Source organism: Corvus moneduloides, chromosome 6, assembly GCF_009650955.1.
Source record: "Corvus moneduloides isolate bCorMon1 chromosome 6, bCorMon1.pri, whole genome shotgun sequence".
In the NCBI taxonomy this organism is placed as follows: domain Eukaryota; kingdom Metazoa; phylum Chordata; class Aves; order Passeriformes; family Corvidae; genus Corvus; species Corvus moneduloides.
Window position 1 is genome coordinate 35,043,821 of NC_045481.1, and position 24,255 is coordinate 35,068,075.

Consider the following 24,255-nt stretch of genomic DNA (forward strand, 5'->3'; position numbering starts at 1 on the left):
AATTGCCAGCAGGATAAAGAAAAGCAACATTTACCTTCTTGGCTAAGCAAAGAATGTGAGTCTCTCTCTTTGATTTCTTTTTACTCATTCATTTCAATATAACAAGCTTGCAGCAAGTGCCATCTTTGCCAGTGCTCTGTGCATCTGATATGCCACTACTGAGTCAGTACTGGTCGTCATCACAGGCCAGGCTGGCAAGATACCAATCTCAGATCTGTTCTCATCTCTTTGAATTATTGGAGCATGTCAACAAAAAGAGCTGCTATAGTAAAACTACTTGATGTGATTTGTTTGGATGATCAGAAAGACTTCGAAAAACTCCAGCTGCAGAAAGTGATTGGTGAAAAAGAACAGATGACCTGCAAGACAAAGTAGATGTAGCATTTATGTAACAGGAGTAAGTGGCCAGCTCTCCTTACGGCAAGGATTAACAACTGAGTGTCCCAAGGCTCAAAGCAGCATGACACTGATGTAACTGGGGGTGAACAGTGAGAAGCAGCATCTGCAGATGATGCAAAATGTTTCTGTTAAAAGGCTGTATCAGTGGCTGTCCTGCATTCTGCAAGCCCTGGTCAACCTGAAGACAGGCATTTGCATTTGGATCACCACAGAAACACTTCTGAGTAGAGATGATTTTTCCTCCAGTAAGGTACTAGCAAGTGCAGAGAGCAAGAGCAACAGGATGAATTTCATGCTGAGCTCTGACCCTCACAGAGACCCTCCTGGAGACCCCTGTGCCCCACAGCTCTGGTTAGGGCTAAGGAGAAATTCCCTTGACTGAAGGTGACTGCTTTATATTGGCAGGTGTACAGGACAGCACAGACAGCAATGCAAATCAACCATGTGGTAGCAAGCCCTGCTCGCACCTGCCATCCTCCTCCACTGCATGTCTGTCAGGAACCACTGCCACCGCAGCCTGCAGCAGTGTGGGTACCCTCAGGGACAGCACACTGGGTCTGAATAGCACCAGGCTCCAGACCAAGTCCTGCATCTCAAAATAAACCACTCAAACTCTTCCCCAAGCTGGTTTGAAAAGCACATACTACTCCCTGTCATCAGCTCTGCCATCACTTCAGGGAACATTTCACCCCTGATTTCATCACTGCCACACAGTTTGTATCCCTAAGGTCAGCTAGGAGCTGCCCTCTGCATGGAGAGGTCCTGGGCCTGGTACAGGCCCTCAGCACAAAGCTATGGCAGGGCAGGCACAACTGGCTGTCTCTGAGTGACCTGGATTGCAGATTACATCCAACACGACCGCCACTCATCTGAGGCACCCAACGCTACCCTGCTTCCAGAGGAGCCAGAAGAGGTTTTGAAGACACTGTGAATAGCTGAGAACATCAACAGTTCCACAGCTCCTTAGACACAGGCTCAGTGTGACACAGCTAAATGGGAAGTAACAGCAAAACAAGGACACACTGTCAAGAAACCCACATCTTTTGCAGCACAGGGAACAAATGCATGGGTAGCCAAAACCCATAGAGACTCTACCTCTAGAGCAACCAGGCCTGAACTCCCAAGGAGAGGCAGAAGCTGTGCTTTGCCCTTGCCACGTGAGTCGCGTGGGGGCACATCCATCACCACAGCAAATCCCCAGCAAAGGCCAAGCTAGGGGACTGTGGTGTGGGATTTTCCCTGTCTGTGGGCGCGGGGCAATGGCAGCACCTGCACAATGCTGGCAGGAACACGTGTGCTGCAGTCAGCATGAGCACCCCTTCCCCAAGCCACATGGCACGTCGCACGATGCCCGAGCATGTGCCGGCCTGTGCACGGCCTGGGCTGCCTCCTCTCCGCCGGGAGCCAGCTGCTCATGCATGCACTCCGTGAAGCTGCTGGCCACAGCGTCTGCTCTTGATCACTGTCAATGCTCTCTATGGGAAAGCCTCACGTAGCTCCTCATTCTTCATACCAGGCACAAGGTAGGCTCATCAGAGATGCCGCAATGTGCAGCGCTATGGAGCTGGGGATCTTTCCAGATGCCCTGGATTAGTGTAGCGACTGTGCCACCTTGTGCCAGCAACATTTACAAATGCAGTTTAATCTTCTGCCTCTTAGATTTTAAAACCATGGTGCTCTCACTCTGACTTTTCTCTAATGAGGTCAACCAGGGCCCTGCATCTCCTCCCTAGCATGATCCTTTACTTCCTCCAGGCAAAAGAGGGTCCAAGGGCGTGCCCTCACCTCCTGGCCCACAGGCTCTGTGCTGCAGATCACTTTAGTCCAGCTCTGATCTCCTCTCTGCCTGTTGCAACTCAGTCACACTGACTCCAGCTGATATTGATGTAAATAAGAGATACATGATACAGCAAACTGGCTTCGTAGTCCTAATAATAATGAGGACGTTTTACAACTGGTCCACTTCAGGGGCCATTTGGATTTTTTTCAAACACTTTTTCTTATTCAGCCAGGTGCAACACAATCTGTATAGGAAAAAGAAATGTGGGACTTCATAGAAACAGCCCAATTCTGTCTCTGTATCCTTATTCTGCTCATTGTTTAGAAAAGGATTCAGGATTCACAGAGAACAGACAGCTGAGAAAAAATTCACGGTGTTGCTCCAAGCTGCCAAGTGCGTAAGCAGAAGGCCAGAGGCCTGTGATTTTCCTCCTGGACCTCCTGGACTCATGGATGGGAAGGGACTGCATGGGTGTAGTGAGCAGATACCTACATGGAAGCTGTGGCACTATATAGTTCTTTTATATGATGGGAAAAAAGCAGTAAAATAACTAGTGGCTACAAGCTGAGGCCAGACAACTTCTACCTAGCAGCCATGCTCACATCTTTACCTTGGAGGGCAACTGATTGCTGGGACATACTCCTATGGGATATGGCAAGGTTGGTCACTGCTTCTGCTCAAGAGCAGTTGGACTTTGGTGAAATCCAAGGGCCTGTGCTTGACGAAGTGAAACCTGATATCCCTCATTGCCTACGGGCTGCAGGAAGCAGTCTGACAGCATTAAAATATGGGTTTACATTTTACAAGTCCACGGATGCTATATGATACTGACAAGCTAACGTAACCTGTGTCTATCCTGAACATCCTATGGAGCTGTGTATGGGTGCTTGGACTGGCCAGAGGGCAGCTGCTGTGCTGGTGAGGTAAGAGACAGAAGACGTTTCAGCAAGGGAAAGCTGTGCTGTGCAGTGCACGGGCAGCTGCCAGGTGTCCCATCACCGACAGCAGCACCTGAGAGCAGAAATAAGCCTGTGGCCACACACATCTGGCTCTACTCTGTAACAGGCACCCAGAAGGTGGATTTGAATTCCCTTTTGTAAAGTGCCTCTGTTTAAGTCTTGGCCCTCCCAGGCCACTCCAAAGCTAGTGAAGCCAGTGGCAAGACTCAGTGAGAAAGAGGTCAAACCATATAGGACAAGGCCAAAGATGCATGGAGGCAAGGTACAACCATAAGTCTGGGTTTATTCCAACTATGAATCCTGGTCTGCTGGGAGATCCTGGCTCTCACGGCTGATGAAGTAGGACCTCAGCAGAGCTTCACACCCTCTACATGACAGACTGTGATTGTCTGTGACACATTAAAGGGGTTTTCAAACGGAAGACATGAAGAACCACTTCCCAAAAAAAGCAAGCCAAGTTACTTCACACCTTCCCTCTTCTCCTGTGGGCTTTTCACCACGCTTCATAGGGACCCAAGAGCACCAAAGTAATGCCACTAGAGGCAACAACAGAGGGAAGGACAGGAGGGAGTACAGGAGGAGCTGAAAGGGGCAGCCATGCATTACACTCTTCTCTTGCCTTTTGCATTCCCCAAGGTCCTGGCAAAGAAGCAGGAGCAGGGAGAACAGCAGAGGTGTGCTCAGAACAAAAAACAGATCAAGACAAGGAAACCCAATCAAAATAACACAGCCTCCGAGGCTCAAGCATTGCACAAAAGGAGGATCAGAAGTAAGCTAGGCTCTTAAGGCAGAGATCACACAGAAACAGGTAAGAGCAAGAATACAGGAGGGCAAAGAGTAAAAGTCGATCCCTCTACAGGAGGAGGAGAAAAGGAGGAAGGGTAAGGAGGAGAAAGAAGGTTATATTTTCTGGATTTGGGGTTTGGATACTTGATTCTGGTTTTTTTTCTTTTTTTCATTTTTTTTCATAAAGGATCTCACACCTGATATTCCTCGTTCCATCCATTGCGGTTCACCAAGGGCAATGAAGAAATTCTCCTGCCTTTCGTATTCCTCCTCATCTACTATCTTAACCCTTATGGTCTTCCTGTAGGGACAACAAGAGAGACAACTGTGTACAGCGGGTCGGCTGGCTGGAGGTGAGGCGGCAGCAGCAGCGGCGGCGGCGCGGGCTCCTGGCACGCAGCCCCTTCCCGCTGGGGCGGTGTGCGTTGGCCTGCCTGTCGGACACGGCATCCTCGCAGCGGCTCCTCGGGAGCGGGGGTGTTAGGGCAGAGGGGGCTGGCAAGGGAGTGAGGAGGGAGGGAAAAGTGGGAGGAGGACCTTGCTGATGGTTAGTGGAAGGTGACTTCTGCAGCGCATTTTTTTCAGTGTCAGATGGTAATGGAAAGGGTACTGGCTGCCTGAAAAGTGCCAGGGACCACCACCTTGAGCTACCCACTGTGTTTTAGCTGGAAGACCAATTTCTTCTTACCATTAATAATAAATACAGTAATAATACCCTCATGATTAATAATAAATTTGCAAGGACTCTGGGCTAGGAACCAGAGGAGAAGAGAGAGACACATTTCCCAGTGGGGTGAGGTAGGTCTCTGCCAGTGGCTACAACTCCACCAGCTGCAAGGGAGGCTGATGGTTCTAACTCCCATTTTTAAAATGGCACATCTTACTGCTTTCTCTCCTTGATAGTATCTACCTCATCCTCCTCTCCTGTTCCCCAAATGAGGACAAAGCCTTCCCAGGGGACGGACACCTTTGCTGGGACCTCACAGGGGACACAATGGGACAATGCCTCCAAGGCTCAAAAGGAAATGCCCTGGGCACTGGAGCAGGGCTAGCCTCTTCTCCCTGAGGCCAGCTCATGTGGCTCCCTCCAGTACCCCTGCAATGCACACAGATGCTGTGAGCCCCCAGGCAAACCAAAGCGGACATCAGCTCCTCCTTGTCGTCAGCTCCTGCTCCCAGAGTTGCTCTGTGGCAACCAGACCAGGGGTTGCACAGCCTTTGCCCAGACCTTCTCAGAAGTCACAGAGCTGCTTCTCTGCCAGGCCTTGATTCCCATCTCTTTCTAACACAGGGCTGACTGGAACAACCCATAGGACCAGGGCTGGGCAATGGTCTCCTGAGATGCTGGATGTGTTTCTAGCCAGCATCTTCCCACTGACACTACAAAATTTGTTTGGACCCTCCAGTGGGGATGGCAGAAGGTTCCTCTCATGTCACCACAGAAATATGGACAAGCAGGACTGCTCTCCATCCTGCTCTCTCTCCTCCCTTCACCACTTTGCCTCTCAGCAGCCCCAGCATCACTCCCCATGCCACCCCATGGGTACCATGTGACACAGTGTGCGCGCACAGCAGTATTTAGGGAAGAGCAGTTGGAGACAGAGAGACATCAGAGGAAGAGGAGGAGAGGAGGAGGAAGGAGATGGAAGAGAGGAGGAAAGAAGAACGTTAATGTTAGTCTGCAGGGCCAGTACTACACCTTTCTGTAAACTCATATCCACCATGCGGGGGCTCATCAGCTCAATGAAGAAATTCTTGGTTTTTTCATACTCCTCATCATCAATTACCTTGATGTGAACTGTTTTGCTGTGGACGGAAAAATAATAAGGGTCATAAAGGTGAGAGGGGAACAGAGAAGCAAAAGTCAAGGAAGGAAGGAGTTAAATGGGTACATTAGAGAGTCAAAGTTTTCTCACCCACTGAACAAACTCAACATGACCCTTTGAGAAAGGCTAAAGCCCCCCTTCTGCAAGTGACACTGGCCAATTTTCTGTTTAACCCAAGGGCAGAATGGCAGGCCAAACTACAAAGTGAAGTTAGACAAAAACAATCCCCCAGCAAACTGGCTCAGGGCTCATCCTGTGAGCAGTGAGGTCTGATGCCAGCAGAGAGGCAGGCTCCCCTCACCCTGTTACCCCTGTGCACACACACACACGTACAACAGCAGCCACACAAGCACACACACCCCACTGGCACCATGCTGCTGCCTCAGCTTCATTGGCCTGCTCTGAGAAGTGCTGGCTGCTGGAGCAGCTGGGCAGCAGATCCTGTGTCTCTCCTTTAGCAAATTTCTTACAAGTTCTTGGACCATTTTGTAGGAAAAGAAGTGCTCACTGTGCCATGGTTTCCTTCACAACAAATGCATGCCCTATGCAGAGGTTACTGTCCCACAACTTTCACATGCAAGGGGAACAAGAGAAACAAGTCAAAGACTCTGCCAACCCACTGCCTCCTTACAGCCAGGCTGCACTGACTGTTGCAAGCTCAAAATGACCCCTGCACTCCCCTCATTTTCCCAGTGGCTGCAAAGTTTCCTGCAGTCCCATCCCTTGCTTGTGACTGAAGAGATTTGGTGCTTTGATTCTGAGCTGGTGTAACACCCTCTTAAATACAACACTGTCTACACATGTAACTCCTCTGAACAGGCATACGCTGGCCATCTTGGGGCTCCTGGACTTCCAGTTAACCCCAACCCCAAGCTGGAACTGCATTTTTTAAAGCAGAAGTCAGTTCCACATAAAAAGCATTTCCCTTACCTCAAAACAATTGCCCCAAGAGCAACCAGGCAAGTTGCCCCTTCTGCCAGTGAAAGATCCCCTGCTTCCCACAGCTCTGTACCCACACATGGCCCTGCAGCTACAACCTCCTCTTTCTTCCTGCCCATTGTGAGCAGTCAGATCAGCCCCAGGTGCACGCTGTGCACAATCAGTCTTGACTGGCAATGGGAAGGAAGAGAAAAGCAGGACTGGCAATCACATAATCTGGAAAAACAGACCCAAATTCAAATCTCCATGTGGCTCAGCCTGTAGCCTTTGGCATTAAATATACCCAGTATCTTTGATCCCACAGTGTTTCAGAGAATAAGCAGTCCAGCCCTGCACCCTGGGGACGCTGTGATCCCCACCCTGGGGATGCTGCCATGGCCAGCAGCCTCTGGAAAATCACCATTTCAGCACAGTATGGGAGCATCATCACTGCAGCTTGCACTCCTACTGATACCGTTAATGACCACAAAATTATTCGGTCATCCTACAATTTGACCCTCAAGTTATAATTGCTCCTGCACTCTGGCCGTGGAAATCCTGTTCCCTGTGCTGACTCTGGTCTTGATCTTTGTCCCAACCCTCGTCTTTCAAATGATGGCATAGGGGTAGGAGTAGAGTTTGGACAACCTCTGCCTACCCTATCCAGTGCAGGAGTATGCAAGAAAAATCACCTCCAGTTCTTCTCTCTGAGCTAAATTAGCTTTATTTTTGCCAGTGCTTGCTCTACCCATACTCTGCACCAATGCCAGCAAGCCTCCTTTCCCCTCTCTAGACTCCTTCAATCTCAGCTAATCCAGCCATAAGGATGTAGGATTTTAAATGGTATATCTCCTGTGTAAATGTTGCTGCTCTGTTAAGACTTCATCACGATGATTTTTTTGTTGCATTTTTGTTGGAGATGTTGAATTTGGCTTTTGAACCAGATGTTATCTGGGCCCCTGATACTTTGCAAAGCTTGTTCAATTTGCTGAGGTAAACCTACAGCTGATTCATAGCTCTGATCTTTTCCTTGCTCATTACTACAAAACAGAATGTGGGATTGTCAAAAGCAGCCAGTGCTTCCCAGACGTGGGTTGCTTTTAAAAATCTTATTCATAACTACCATTGCTTATGGTTTTACCATTCTAGGAGCTTCAAAATACTCGGTATTGCTTGTCTGCAAAAATTTGGAAAAAACACCACAGACCCTGTTTCCTGGGGGTCAGCTTATTGTGACAAAGCTATTCTAAGGCTTTATACAGTTAATATTATGCATGCAAACCATTTGAGTTTTCTTTCATACAACCTTCCCTTCCCTTCCCTTCCCCTTCCCCTTCCCTTCCCTTCTCCTCACTGCATGCACATTTTGTTAAGCACAAGGAACTCTATGTGCCCTACTAAGCACTTCCACAGTGCTGAGATTTCCTTAAAGTAGTCTTCTTTTTATTGTAAAAAAAAAGATAAAAACAGTTCAAGAAAGAGAAAGACTTGCTGGGGATCCCTAGAGGCTAGCATGGCAAAATGCTGGCTTTGCAAAAGCAGGTCCCCTTGAGTCAGGAACGCAAACATTCTGGGCTCCTAGACTAACTCAGCTCTGCTGCAAACTGGACCATGACCACATACTCAAGCATCAGGTGGCTTTTCCAAAAAGAGAGTCTGAATATGGTGACCAATGAGTAAATTCCTGGTTTCCTCGTTTGCTACAAGCTTTTAAGGAGAAAAGGACCTTTTACTCAGCTCTTAAACAAGAGGTGAAGGACAGATCAAAGTGACAGATCAAAGCTACAGGTGCCCTCCATGGACACAGGCTGGGCCTTGCACCCCCTCTCCCCATCTGACTGAATCCCAAAGAAGGTGGCACCCAACCTTCCCAGCTTTGCTGAGAGGTGGTGAGTGCCCAGCCGGTTCTCCACCCCATTAAAGCCTTGGGAACACAGCAGGAGCCTGGAGGTGATGCTTGGGGACCCAGGTGGGGTGGGATGGGGGGTGATGGGAGCCAAACTGCAGCCACTGCCAGCTCTCGCTCCAGCGTCAGTGCATTGCCAGACCTCCCTGTGCAAAGAGGAAAGGAGCAGGGCAGAAGTTGGCAAATACTGTGCAGTGACGGGGGAGGCAGGCGAGGGCTCACACACCCAGTGCCACATAACAGGGAGCGGTTAACCTTTCACTGGGATTTTGTGGCAGAGGGAAGAGTGGCATCCCTGCTCCTGGGCCACTCTGCAGCCTGCACAGATAGGGGCACAGGGCTGGGTTTGCACCCTTGAGGGGAAGTGCCCTTCTCTTGGCTGGCTGCTCCCATGCCTGTCACCACAGAAAAGTCAGTGCTGACAGAGGGGGGGTTGTGGTGGCCCATCAGGCCACCCCTCCCAGTCCGCTATGGCTGGTGAGGGCTGCCCTTTCCCCCGCTCCGCAGCTTCCCTACCACTGCGAGCATTTCGCTCCTCTCCAGGCCTATGAAAGCAACAATAAATACAGCTGCGTCCTGAGCTGTCAGAAATTGTCTGGAGGCCAAAACACCGATTGCTCCCACACAATCTCATCTCTCACCTGCAGCCACACCGAGAGCTGCCTCCTCGGAAGGCACGAAGAGTAGAGGAGATGGATGGAGAGAAGAGCTGGAGTTTAACACTGCCCCGGGAAGACATCACGTTAATGTGAGAGATGTGACAGAAGGACACCGAGAGGCAGAGAGCGTGTGGGAGCGGGAGGCTTGGGAACATTTTGCTGCAAGAACATCATGACAGCTTCTTGAAATTAATGGAGGCAGAGGCAGGCACGAGAGGGGCTGGCAGTGCAGTAGCCCTGATGGGCATGCTCACCACAATGGGAAGCAAGGAATCTGAAGCCTACCTTGCTCAGCTGAGCAGCTTTCATTCCCCAGCCTCTGGCCACTTCACACGATGAAGTGTGACACTTTGCAGCCTTCCCCACTGTCTCTGACAGTTTGACTGGGGCCAAGACATACTCAGACAGCTCAAAAGCAGAGAACAACAGAGACCACCCAAAAACCTCTCCTGGCAGCAAGGAGCCACTCTGCAAAACACGAAACCCCACTGCCAGCACCAAGCCACAGCACAGTCCGATCTCAACACCTGCATGAGTACAGTGATGGGAAGGGCTCTTTAATTCAGGCCTCGGTGGAGCTTTCAGCAGACTGAGCAATGCTTTCAGTTTGGCCTGTGACACAGCAGGACAAGACAAAAGCCAGCACTCCCAGGGAACACCTGGCCATACAGAGGTCAGGATAGCTGCTCACTTGCTTCTTTTTCTCTGAGGTCATTGCAAGCTGCCACCCAATAGTCCTCAGATGAATGCAGTCCAGGCTCTGCTTACAATATGCACTTAGAAACAACCACTGATTTTAGAAGTTAGGGATGGAAAAGCTCCTCTGGGGAGCAACATTAAGAATGAGATTTCCCTGAGTAAGCAACAGAAGATAAAATGAATAGACATCGATCTTCTCCTAAAGGACCTTGTGCACATGATGTTCCTAAATTCCTCATCTGGGAAGTACAGAAGATAATCTATAAAATCATTTTATTTGACAACACGTCCACTTCCAACACATAAGGCAACAACTGGATGGTTATTTGATTAATGTGCTAGAAAATACTGAGTATCTCTTTGTGCGGACGCTCTCATTTGCAGGAATTATTGCTGAGAAGGTTAAGAGGATGTGTCTGTGTGTGTCTGTGTGACTCTGGAATGTGAAACAGCTCTAAAAACAGTGCAAGTCAGGAGATGTCACATAGTATATACCACTGAAACAGGCAGGGCTGTGCAAGGGCACAGTTTAGAGTCCCTGGTGGGATGCTGTTAGCCAGGATGAAAAGCATAGCAAGGTAAACATCCCTGGGGCAGTGAAATGTACCAGGAGATGTTCAGTCACTTATTAATGTGAATCATTAGTGCATACACCTTGGATCAAGCCACTGTGTTCTTGACACATCTTGATATACCCACATCTTCATCTGATTTGCTGTGGGTGCAGGTTCCTGCAGCATGAAGCTCAAAGCATGTGGTACCAGTCTGACTCTTCCCCAGAGCTCTGCACAGGGTTGGGGTTTCAATGTGAAGCAACAGATAGGGCCTACCTGCTCTGCTAGAAGACTTCATAGAGAAGTCATAGAATCATAGAATATGCTGAGTTGGAAAGGACCCACCAGGCTCATTGAGGCCAACTCCTGGCCCTGGGCAGGATACCCCAACAATCACACCATGTACCTGAGAGCATTGTCCAAATGCTCCTTGAACTCTGTCAGGCTGGTGCTGTGACCACTACCCTGGAGAGCCTGTCCCAGTGCCCAGCCACCCTGTGGGTGAAAAACTTTTTCCTGATATCTAACCTAAACCTCCCCCGACACAGCATCATGTTTTTTCCTCAAGTCCTGTCATTGGTCACCAGAGAGGAGAGATCAGCACCTGCCCTGACGTCTCCCCTCATGAGGATGCTGAAGACCACAATGAGGTCTCCCCTCAGTCTCCTCCAGGCTGAACAGACCAAGTGACCTCAGCTGCTCCTCACATGGCTTCCCCTCCAGACCCTTCACCATCCTCATGGCCCTCCTTTGGACACTCTCTAATAGCTTAATGCCTTTTTTACTTTGTGGTGCCCCAAACTCCACACAGGACTCAAGATTATGCCACCTAGTGCAGGGGAGAGCAGGAAAACTGCCTGCTTTGACTGGCTGGCAATGCTGTGTGCTTCAGGCAAACCAGAAGGGATTAAATAAGGTTATGAATAGTGGGGATCTGTCTTTGCCCAGTTCACTGGGAGGTGGATATTTAACACAGCAATGTGACAGTGCTCACAGGAAAGGTGAAGAAGCCAGCAAAAGAAGCCTGATTTGATGTCCATGGTTATATGAGGTTGTGCATCAATAACCCAGAGTAACAAACTGAGCAATTTTAAAGCCAAAAATTATGCAGTCATATAGGACAGACAAAGACAGGAAGTGTTTGAAGGGCAGAATCATTAGATCCAAAAGCAGATTCACTAAACTCACCAAGGAGATGCTGAGTGATCTTAATTTCAAGAAAAAATCATGGTAATTTAAGAACCTATCCAGATTATGACCAATACAGGCAGGTTGCACATTGGTCTTAAGATCCTGTTTATGAAAGAATATTTTTTGATTCCCATGGGGATTATGGAGAGGGGGAACAGCTTTTCAAGCCTCCAGCTGCAGCCACTGGGAATAGTCACAGTTTGTTCTAGCAGAAAGGTCAGAACTGAAGGTGCCTTTAAGGTCAGATTAGATGTTGGTACCAATTAACTAAGCAGATGTCAACAGGATAGATGAACTGTCAGAACACAGTTTCAAGCAGATCATTGATGTGCATGTTGCTGATGTTTGAGTTACAGAAGAACTCGTACTGGTGCAGAAGCTGGAGACAAGCCACGGCAGGCCAGTTTCCAAGAACTGGCTGTGTTGCTGGTGAGGACCTTGGAAGAGCAGCTGTGCAAGAGTTATCCTACTTTGTGTAGCAAGCACATGGGGGACAGCCCGAACAGTTTCACGACCAGCCAGTCAGCTATAAAGTAACACAGTCAAAAGCTATCCCCAGAAATTGAGTTTTTTCTCTTCCGTGTTTTCTCTTTTGTTGTCAAGTTGGCTTATGGGCTAACCAGATGGTAACTAGTTATCTTTTAATTAAAATCAGCTGATAAATTATCAGATAACTATCATCTTCTCATTAAAACAAGCCTCTTTGCAGAGCTAATCACTATATGACCTATGTATTTCTCCTGTCAAGCCTGAAGCCATACAAGCAAGTCAGTTGATACTTGCATACTTTAGTTTATATATCTATGCAGTGCCTGTGATCCTTATTTCTCACAGGGACTTGATAGGGGACAGTCCCTACTTGCTTTGAACTCCTAAGGTGGCAGATGATACAGTGATGCAGCCAGAAAGAAGATAAGGGAAAAGAGCAGAGAGAGCTTGAAATGGTGGTGGAAGCATCACTTATTCATATGAGTATCAACTTATTCTGCTTCATCTGACGTGGTTCCCACTTGAAGGAGCTGTGCACTTCGGCAGGGCACCTCCTCTTCCTTGCTGAAGTCTATTTAGGTCATAAGGGAACTAAAAGACCTCAGAAAATAGGTCTGCAAACAACTACCACCCTGCCTCTGGGCAGAGCCATTCTCACCAAGCCATTCCTGACAAGTAGGTGTTGCCCAACTGCTTCCTAAAAGCCACATTATAAAGATGGTTTACTGGACAATCTTTCCCCATATTTCAACTCTTTACCCCTAGAAAGCCCTTTGTAATGTCCACCCAGACTGACAAGGCAGGAGGGGGAAGAAGCCTTTGGCACTGCCCCCTGGAGCGGCTTCCTGTGTCCCTGCTGTTCCTCCTGCACAGGCAGGGTCTGAGACCGGCCCAGGAGACCCAGAGCCCTTCTGCAAACCTCTATCCCTGCCACACATGCAGCACACAAGGGATTTCTGCTCCACTCCTGCAACAGCCAGGGCCAGAAACATCCAGCTCTGCTCCAGCAGCTCACAGGCACAGGGGAAAAGGTTCACTGGAGAAGACACTGTGCAGGAAGTGGCTGTACCCTGAGGTGGAGACTACAACCCCAGGCCAAAACCTTGTGTGACCCTTCATGCCTGCTCCCCAGGACTGTGTGGGACAATGTGCAGGACCACCAGGAGCTCAGGGGCTCTGCCTGGTTGGCTGTTAGTAGTGTAGTTTGTTCCCATCACACCAGATCTCCTAAGGCATAAAGGAGGAAATACTGACACGGAAAGGCATCTTCCCTTTGTGTATTCCCCACGTAATCTTGGATAATTAGTAAATTGGCTCATGCTTCAATTAGAACTATTGAAAATGCTTTAGTAGCTGACACATGATAATTAAAGGGACATAGCCAAGGCTAAGAGCTGTATTTTCTAGTCTTTACTTGTATAAGAAAACTTTAAAGTGTTACCAGTGAAAGATTTATAGTGATAGCTGTTAAAAAGATAAATCCAAATTAAAAAAAAAAAAATTGCCTGTTGTGGTTCCTCTATCCCAGATGACAACACTAAAGGAGTTTCTTTGTCTTTCTGGTCATCTTCATCTTTCAGTTTGTGCCTGTTTCTTGCACAGCAGCCCAGCCCTCGCTTCCCACTGCCACCCAACAGCGCCAAGAGACATGAAACGCTGCCAACATCACATGACAGTGTTTCACACCTACGTTGTACCAGTGTAAATAACTGCACCAGCAATGAGAAATCAAAGCTGCTAAGTTGCAAGTGAGCCCATTAAGCACTTCCGTGCCATGCAAAAAAAATCCTTAAGTGCCTAATATGTTATTCAGGGCAGCTCAAGAGATGTGGTATATCCATGTGTCAGCCATGGGAATCACCACTGGAGCTACTGAACGGCAAATGTCTCACACTCAACTTGGAAGCCCTGAAGAGCTGGAAAGAGCATGGTAGGGAGGCACCAAAGAATGCTCCGTGAGCTTCCATAATGCAGTCAGCCCTGCCAGACAAGATATCCAAAGCACTCTATATTTCACTTAGTTGAAACATGATAAAATACTCTAATATACAGGGTTCTTCAAGGAAAGATGCCACAGTTTGTTTTTAAGAATTTCTGAAAAAAAAGGAAAGATCAGAGCTTGTCAAACCTCCCCCCCCTCTCAGCTGAGTCCCTTTTGCTGATCAGCTGAGCTATTTAAGTTGGGTTGTACAAGCATAACAGCCCAGCTCCACAGGTTTTCTTTTCCTTATTCAGTTTAATAAAGCTGCTTGGGTTCAAATATTGAAGCTGTGTGTACAGACACATGTGGGCCCTCGTCTGGCCTGCTCCAAGTCAGCTTCTTCTTGCTGACCCTATGAGATTTGATGCTTCAGGGCCAGGGGAGAGCAGACAAAATTTCAACAGCCTCTGGAGCTGTTTGTTGAGGTCTGTACAATAAGTACATGTCTGGTACAAGCAATAATTCAACTTGGCAGCCCATGAAACCAGACAGTTGAGGTGGGTATCAGGCTGGTGTAGGTGCAAAGCATCGCCAGGGCCCTGGGCATAGAGATTTCTCTCTTCCCTACCTTGGGCAGGTTCCCAGGGAAACAGCTTCAGTGAGGAGATTCTGTGCCCTTTTCCTCTTAGAAAGGAATTTTAGAAGGAGCAAAACTTCAGCCACAACCACACTGTGGCGAGGGAGGGAGGAAGGGAGGAATGGAGCGATGGACGGAGGGAAGGACGGAGGGAGAAAGGGAGGAAGAGAAGAAAGCAGGAAGGAAGGAAGGACATTTATTCCTTACTAAAGGTCTTTGAATTTTACTGCTTCCATCTGAGTATAATGCACCACAATAAATGCCTATGATATCAAAGTCCATCATGAGTATCAATGGCCAAGAAAAAGTACTAGAGATCTTTTGTTTGCTCTAGAGAATGGCTCCAAAGATTGAGAGGGTGCAGGACCGGGAGTGCTCTGGACAGGACAGGGTAGGCTGGACTACCTCAAAGTCTCTTGAGATATCCTGAGCAAACACAAAACTAGGATTCAGCTGGAGGGGACCCCCTGTCCCACCACAGTGCTCCTGAATTCCACCTGCAAGACAGACACTTGTCATTGGCTGTCACCCCTGGTTTTAGACATTTCACTCAAGGCATGTAGATTTGGAAGCTATATTTAGATGTCTTCTCTATTCTTCAGCAACAGGGTTGCCATGGAGATGCTGGTGAGGATGAGAAGGTGGGGACAGAGGGGGAGAGGAAGTTGAGGAATGAGAAATACTAGATTCAAAACAACCCTCGCCAGCCTGGGAAGGCTTTAAATTCCTCCTAGGGCAAGAACTGCTGGAGCTTGTTAGCCGAAATGAGCCTCTGGCATTGCCTCACAGCATGACCCTGCCACACATTGCTCAGTGCTTTGTCATGGCAGGTTTGAAGACACACAAGGGGCTGGCCTTCAAGCACTGCTCCTTTGGGAGAGTGTGGCCCCATTGACCTGATCTTGCCAAAACAGAACTCTGGGAACTCCATGAATGTCCTGCTGCTGCCATGCTGCTTTTAAGTTCATAGTGACTCCATACTTGGTCAGCTCCTGCCATAGCTGGGGCGGCTTTGTCTCTGCTGCCAACAGCAGAGGCAGACAAGGAGCTGTCCTACAATTACTACACTGCTGATGTCCAGGTGTTAGAAAGATAAATTACTTGTTGACAGAACTTGCTTGTTAAAAGTTTGGGGCTTGACACGCTTCAGTGATCTCAAACCCAGAGGGAGGTTAACAAAGCTTGGGGAGAAGCATGTACTATTGATAGTGGACACAAAGAATGCAGGATTTAGAGGCCACAAGGACATCTGGCAGAAATCCCAAGATAAGGAAGAAACTAATAAAACCAACTCAGCAACTGTGCTAAAATCAGCTCTGACTGAGCAAAAGGTAATTTTGACATGGGGAGGTTGCAACCACCAACTCATGAAGCACTGACTCAGGAAACCAATGGACTCAAGAGAAAGACTGAACATGTGGACTAATTAGCATGAGAAGTAATGAAAAGCTGGTAGAGCGGAGGACTGAAATAATTTAACCAATAGACAACAGAATACTAATTAATAAGAGCACTATGTAACTTGTAGCCAATGAACATTAATGCCTTTGTTTGCTAAAATGTATAAATAGTGAAAAGTTTTTATAGTCCTTGTGCTAGCTTTGTGGATTTGTCACCCAGCACCCCCTTCTGCACAGAACTGTAAATCAGTCAAATACCTCATCTCAGTGTATGGATTGACCTTTTGCATTCCAGGTGAAAGAACCTATTTTGGGACAACACCGGCAATGAAATTCAGCTTTTCAAGAAGGGTCAGGATACTCCCCCCAGTCCCCAGCACGGAAGCTGGGATATCTCAACACCCTCTCTTTTCTGGCTCCTGCATGTGACAGCATCCACAGATTTCAGTGCTCAAAGCACATCAAAAAGGGTGAAGAGCAAAGCCAACTTTCCCATCACAGACGCCTCCAGATACCAGCCTCACAAGTCCCTCTGTCCCCTCCCTCACCCTGCTCTTCCCACACACCCACGCAGACAGTGCTTTCAGCTCTGCAGGACAGCACTCAGCACTCAGCCACTGGAGTTGCACTACATCCAAAGCAGCAAGGCAGAAATCTGTAGGAAATTAATGAGCTGCAAACAACACTGTGCAGCTGCCAGCCTGAAACGAGCCCGCTCTGCACACCGCAGATACAATTATTATATATGAACAAAAGGAGCTGGAGCTGGAGTTGGGGTGCTTTGGCTTCGGTCACAGGCTTCTTGTGACCAAGATAAGGGGCAGCACAATGAATTGCCACAGCAAAATCGAAGTTGGATACCCAACCATTTACATAGAGCCAAGATACTGCATCTTTATCCAAGGCCCTGTGCATTTGATCAGGCTCACAGTTCTGTTCTGTAGCACTGAAAATAGGGCAAAGGATACTCAGTTACAACATTTTCATTTCACTCTTTGGGGCTGTTTTATTTGTTTCTTACAGGAAAAAAAACCACACTGGGAAAACCAAACAGGACCATTTTCTGAATTTCCAGGAGCTCATGCCTTGGGAGAAGCTGCAGATTCCCAGAAGGAGGCCAGCCCTGCTGGGCTTTTACTTTCAGAATCCAGAGCTTTGCACCATTAAAAAACCACCTCCTTGTCCATAAATGGAACAAAAATCACGTCATTAGCCAGCTTTGCAGTGAACCAGAGTGCTTCAGAAGGGTTAAATCTAGGAGCAGTGCAACCCTCAAGCCTCGATTAATGACCCAGCTTCGAAGGGAGACGGGCTGCCGCACTTCCTCCCTGCCTTGCCACAGCCTGGGCCCTGGCAGGACAGCCTGGCTCAGCCACACAGGGGGAGTGCTGCACCCTGGCATGACCCCATCCAACAGACCAAGCACACCGTGGCCTGCACAGCATTCACTCACCCAGCTGGTCTCCTGCAGAATCACAGAATGGCCTGGCTTGGAAGGGATGTTAAGGATCACCTAGTTCCAACATTCCTGCTGTGGACAGGGATACCTTTCACTAGATCACGTTGCTCAGAGCCATCCAATCTGACCTTGAACACTTCCCGGGATATGGCATCCACAAGTTCTCTGGGCAACCTGTTCCAGTGCCTCACCACCCTCACAACAAAGAACTTCCTCCTAATATCTAATCTAAATCTACTCTCTTTCAGTTTGAATCCAGTCGCCCTTGTCTTGTCTCTACATGGTCTTGTAAAAAGTCCCTCTCATCTTTCTTGGAAGCTCCCTTCAGGTACTGGAAAGCCACAATTAGGTCACCCCAAGCCTTCTCTTTTCCAGGCTGAGCAATCCCAGTTCCCTCAGCCTTTCCTCACAGCAGAGGTGCTCCATCCCTCTAATCATCTTGGTGCCCCTCCCCTGGACTCATTCCACCAGGTCCATGTCCTTCCTGTGCTGGGACCCCAGAGCTGGATGCAGCACTGCTGGTGGGGTCTCACCAGAGCAGAGCAGAGGGGCAGAATCCCCTCCCTCTCCCTGCTGCCCACGCTGCTCTGGATGCAGCCCAGGACACAACTGGCTCTCTGGGTTGGGAGTGCACACTGCCTCTCATGCACCAGCACCATCAAGTCCTTGGCAGAGCTGCCCTCGATCTGCTTTTAGCTAAGCTGCTAAATGACCCACATGAGAGACAGCTAAACTCGTCCTGGGATCCCTGGCTGACAAGCAAGAATCTCCTCCTGTCTTCTCTATGTGGCAAGAGTTAGTACCAAGGCCCTTCACCCATCCTAAAAATTTAGCCTACCCTTACTCCAACATGCCCCTCAACTCTTGTTCCTGTTCTTGCTGTCTAAGCCCTCTCACTAGAACACCCTCAACACCTCAGACCTTAATAAATGATGCTCTGTCTTCTGCCTTCCAAGTTTTGGTAACGCCACTGAACAACTGCATGAGTTGGCTGGTCCTGTCAAAGCCCAGCCACAACTCTGATGCCCTCTGCCATATATCAAACACTCACTGAATGTTGGGTTTGTGGGCTGGTCTCACATACTTGTCTCCATCTGCAGTTGGAACTGCAACTAATAAGAAAAAAATCATTCTCATCCCTAATATGATATCCAGCTTGGTGGCAGGAGCAGCACCCTTCACCCCAGCATCAGTAAACATGTCCTCAGGGTTTGAGACACAACTGCTCTGAAGGCTAAAACCTCACAAAGGTGAATCCTGTGTGATGTCAGAGGAAGGGCTGTTGTTTAATGGGCTCCCTCTTTGCCCTCCTAGCCCATTCACTTTAAAAAAAGCAATGTCATGACTCAATCAAGAGTTTTGCCCATTATGGGACCTAGAAAACTTTTTAGGACTTGAAATCCCAAGATAAAGATCTTCTGAAGAGAAAGGAAAAGGTGTGAGGGAGTTTTTTTGAGCTGATTTTGATTTTCTTCTGAGAAGAGGTCCCATCCCAGCTCTCTGCCCAGCCAGAGCATAATTGGGTTGCAATGCCATTGGTGCCTGAGCACCGCTTCCTCCCTGCTCCAGCCTCTGCTTTCTTCCAGCTCGTTTCACACGTGCCCTGCAGTGAGGGTCAGTGCTCTTACGAGGAGACTGCTACACACCAGGGAGACTGGCAGGAGCAGGAGCCTTCTGCTCTGTCTGTTTACTAGGGTGTCTGTCTGTGTTTATCAGTGGCTTATTCTATTTTTCAGAGGCTGTCCCTTGCTCCTTGCCATCGCATTGCCCCATGCTTTCTTTGCCACCCTAGAAAGGCAGTGGAAAAAAATATATGCTGAGAAAGAAACCCTAAATGTTAAAAGCCCTTCAAACTGATGCCAATCAGCCATAAACTAGACCTGAATGTGCACCTCATTCATCTGAGGTTCTCCCCTGGCTTCTCACCTGTGGGTAGACTGCACTTATCTTTGCTCTCCAGAAGCAGAGCTGAAGCAGAGAGGATATCAGACTTGCTTGGCTTCACAGGCAGCAATCAGCTGGAGCAGATGGGAATGAAACACACAACTGAGATTCCCCCCATCGCTGGCTCTCCAGGCACTTGCCTGGCCTTCCGGCCACCAGGGAACACCCCTGGCACCCGGGGCTGCTGCTGGAGTGGCGCTGGCCCCGGGCTGCAGTACAGCAGCTATTTCTGTCCATCTGCACAATCATTGCTGCAAGGGCCCAACGAGGAGTGCCCTGGGCCCTCCAGGTACCGATGTGCGCCCTTCTCGTTTGGTGGGTGCTACCAAGCAGGAGCTTACCAGGCTGCGTCTTTGAAACCAGAGTCAGGCTCTGAGCAAGGGTCAGAGGAAATAATTTAGAAGTAGTCTGAAAAGCCTACTTTCACTTGAGCTGTGCAAGACTCACAATCATGATATTGAATCAGGAGAAATGAGGCTGCCTGGGCAAAACATTGCTTGGCCTAATCTCATAGCAACACTGAAGGTGAGTTGCATGTCCTACAACGGTAAAGGAGTCCCTGTGAACTCCTGCAAACCTTTTTCAGGTCCTAGTGTTGAGAAAGGTCTGTGAAGCCAGCCTTGAGGCTGGAAATAACTCCCCATGAAAGACTTAGAGATGTTCTACAGCCAGAGGAAGCCTGCAGCAGCAAAAGCTGGCTCTGTCAGGCATACTTACCTACAGACAACCAGGTGGCATCCCACTTACAGCAAAATAGAAATCATGATGGGTTTGGTGGTTTGGGTTTTCTGAGGTTATTGTTTTCTTTTTTGGTTTTGTGGTTAAACATTTATTTACCAGTTGGTGTCTCCTGCAGGGACAGGCATTTGGAGATCTGCGACTGGAAGAAGGACAAAACAGGCTACTAATAATATTGCCATCTCTTTAAAAAGCAATGATAGTAACAGTCCCTACTAGCCCTTGGAGCTTCACATATGACTCTGCTCTGACAGAGTGTGACTGTACAGGATAGCAGCATTGGGCTCTGTTTAATTTTAGCCCAGCTGCTCCAGATCAAATTTTCACAGCCTCCAACAAAAGACATGGCTTTTATTAGAGGCAAGAGTTATTCGTTTACAGTCAAGCTGGACTCCTTCCTTCTCATGCCTCAGCACAAATAATAATAGTTTTGCAGGCTAAACAAGGCTCTCCTGGCTATCTGTGAGACCCACTAAAGACTGAAAGATTGCCCAGGTGTAATTCAGGACAAAAATCTGATTTTTGGAACATTTAGCACTGCTGGGATTCAGTGCTGAGAGAGAGAGCGCCTAGCTCCATGTTTTGAGCCAAGAAATCCTGATAGTGCAGAGATGCTAAAACCTCTTTTTTTGTCTTCTACTTCCAGCAACTCTGATTTGAAATGACAAGGAACAAACATGTGGGGCAGTTTGGGGGTTTTCTTTAACTTTTTTTTTAGTATTTTTTTGTTTGGTTTGGTTTTTTGGGGTGTGTTTGTATTTTGCTTTTACAGTAAGAGCAGATTTCAGATCATTCAGTGTCATGTATTTGTCAAACAGGGAGATGGGCTTAAATCCAGTCCTTCCAAAAATGGATTTAGGCAACATTGCACCCAAGACTGGATTCACCCTGAGCATCTGTGACACCATCTAGCTACATTTTCTTCTTCTGGGGTGTATGCACTTAGATGTGGCGTTGTTTTCCCCAAAATGTACATGGCTAGGAGTGCAGTGCTGCTCTTCAGCTGCGCTCTGATGAGTTTCTTCCTACCCCTCCAGGTGTTAAGGTTTTGCTCAAGTCAAGACAGATTTCTTATCTTTAGTCTAATCTAAAGAGACCCTCATTCTCTGGAGCCCCCGGCAGAACTATGCCACCACCCTAAAGCTTGCTTGGCCATTAAGCCAAACTCTGCCTTGCTGCATCTTCCCCGTGCTCACCTCTAGCAACACTGGGGGCTGCCAAGGGCTGCCTGGCCTGAGAGAGCTCCCCTGAGCAGGACATGTCTTTTGGCTGGTGCTGGTTCCTGGCAGACTTCCATCAAGGCAAGATACAAGGCACATCCCGGTCCCCCTTATGCAACCACCGCCGGCTAAAAATACAGCCGCAGCCCCTGCAGCCCCGGCCAGGCGAGATGCAGATTTAATGAGGCTTCCATGGCAACAGGCTTCACTTCGGCAGGGACCGGGATGCAGGGGACAGGGATGCTTGGGGGGAGAAGTGCTCCTTGGCTGGGGGAAAGCTGCACAGTTAAAAGCTTGTGGCGGTGGGGTTTGAGAGTTTTTCCTTGCTGATATTAATAAAATTGTGGAGTGTTTGGTTCAGTTAACTGCAGTCAAAGAGGCAAGCTGTGTAGTATTTTTAACAGACAAACCTGGACCTACTTCCGCCAAGAGAATAAATATTTCCTAGTCAGCCTTAATTAAACTCTGTCACCCACAGGCAGAAATGTTGAAACAGGGATAAATCAAGGAGGCTGTTTCAGTCTACCAATACTATAAACAACTTTTTCATCAAAAAGTGGGTTTCTCATGGAGTTGACAAAATGTAGCGGTAGAACTGGCCGGTACAGTCAGGAGACCTGGGGACAGCTAAGGTCACAGAGGAAGTGGTATTGGTTTATGTTTCATGGGTGACGTCTTCTGTGCCACTGCACGGGGCGGGGAAACACAGTAAAAAATCAACACTGTTGATGAAAAATCTGGGATAAAAAAACCATTGCAAGCATGGCTTTTCAAAGAAGAATAAAACTGAGATTATTGCCTCCTTTCCTCCATACTGATCCTCATACGCTGTGTGCAAGAGTAAGGACGTATGCCAGCCAAAACCCCACTTTGGTGTGCAGAGCTCTAAGTACTAGATCAGCAGCTGCTGTCCTGTGGCTCACAGGTGTTTATGGATCCATGGATTATTTCTGTGAAATGTGGAAAATACCTTGGACAAGCTAGCCTATTGCTAGTCAGATTAAATTTGCTATTCAGAAGGTGACATTGCTGAGTGTCACAGACCAAAATCTCAGTTTCCATTATAAAGACACAGTATTTTTCCAAAATGCAGATTTTTTTTTTCCACAGGAATTTCCTCTTATTTCCTTCACACAGTGATATTCCCCCTTGTCCTGAGACACTACTTCCTATCTAAGTACTAGCAAGAATAAAAGCAACTTAAAAAATAAAGGTATATAGCAACATCTTCACTTCAGTCTTGAGAAACTGAGGCATGATAAAATATCATGGGAAAAAGAAATGCCCAACCTCTGCTCAAATCTACGTATTTGGCACTGGGAACTTATAAATCAGGGCCCTCAGAACTGCTGCTTTTTATTGAAAATTCTGGCAATATCAGGTGCTTCTGAACAAAGGCACCCCTAAATCAAACCACCCAGCCAGGCACCCAAACATGGTTTGAAGCCAGTATATCTGAATGTTAAAATTAAAAATCACTGTTTTCTTCTTCTTTCTGCTCAGGTCCTTGTATTCAGACATCCTTCAACTCAAAGCAGTCTCCCAAGTACCCCTCTCTCTAGAACAAGCCATTCCTGTTGATGTGAAACGTCATCACTTGGAGGCACCGAACCCTGATATAGAAGCTGATTTTTTACACATTAGCTCCCATCTGTTACCTCTCTCCTGCTAAACCAGGTTCATGTTTATAAGCCTACCGAAACACAACAAGAGGCATTTCACAAACCATAATAGAAAATCATCTTTGCCCCATGGAAAGGGCTTGCTGCTAGGATGAAACATGGCTTGTGTTAAATTACACACAGCATTAAATCTGTTACCACAAAATGAGATGTCAAAAGCACCAGGAAAGTTTAAGGGACCCGTGCAGAAAACTGTCCATAGCCACTTGCTAAGGCAGAGACATCTCCAGCACAGCAGCAGCCCCAGTCCTGACCACCTGTGGTCATCAAGCTGGAACAAAAATACTGTCTGTTCAGGTATCCTCCTTTCTTCCTCCCTGCTCCTCACAACACAAGGCTGCGAGGCTGTCACCTCACCATCAGTCTCCCCCAAGGTGCACACAGAGGGCTCTGCAAGATCTCCCCTCCCCTGTGGCACCACAGCTCATGCCAATTCAGTACAGCTGGTCACTGGAGCTCATTCTGGTCTCTGTGCCATCTCCTCTTTACAAAGGTGATGGATGCACAGGTTAGACCATACAAACCTGCTCTCTCAGGATATTGTAGTCTGAACCTCAGTGGTCACATGTCATGATTTTTCTCCTTTCCCTTGAGAACTCTACTAAAAATAACTTTTGACATGAAATAGGCCTGGAGAGTCATTTTGCCTTGTACAGCAATGCAGTTCAAAACCCAATCTCATCACCCCACTGAGTTCTGAAATAAATGAGCAGCCATCAAAGTTGTATACTCCCTTCTCTGCACTGACAGATGACAATGCAAAGGAGGAGCTAGTTCAGCATCTTCTTGATCAAAGGAGGTCTCTGTGATGCAGGAGCGCAGCACCAGCGGGGCATGGGGAAGTCAGCCAAGTCCACGCCTTTACCTACACGAAGGCAAATTTTCATTTAAAATTACAGCATGATCCACTATCATTCCCCATAATGTGGAGCTAAATTATGAATGGCACATAGAGAGCAGAGGCCTCGTCTATCTCAAGCTCCTTAGCTTAACCTAGATTTCCCTAATCAAAGGAAATGCATCCCCCAGTACTGGGGATGCCACCATGCAGTCCTTGCTCTGCCTCTGAGAGTGTCCTCAGTTGTGAC

At 48.0% G+C, this 24,255-nt stretch overlaps 1 protein-coding gene across 5 annotated transcripts in view; it reads right to left on the minus strand.

The window, feature by feature from the left end:
• Positions 1-24,255, minus strand: part of SLC8A3 (solute carrier family 8 member A3) — a 113,971-nt gene that overhangs the window by 18,061 nt on the left and 71,655 nt on the right. For 3 of the 5 annotated variants that reach the window (XM_032112372.1, XM_032112371.1, XM_032112369.1), the window contains exon 3: positions 4,122-4,225. In XM_032112372.1, the coding sequence (XP_031968263.1) occupies positions 4,122-4,225 (104 nt within the window). Of the gene's footprint in view, positions 1-4,121; positions 4,226-5,623; positions 5,731-24,255 lie in introns of all 5 variants that reach the window. The other 2 variants (XM_032112367.1, XM_032112370.1) reach the window with 1 other exon arrangement.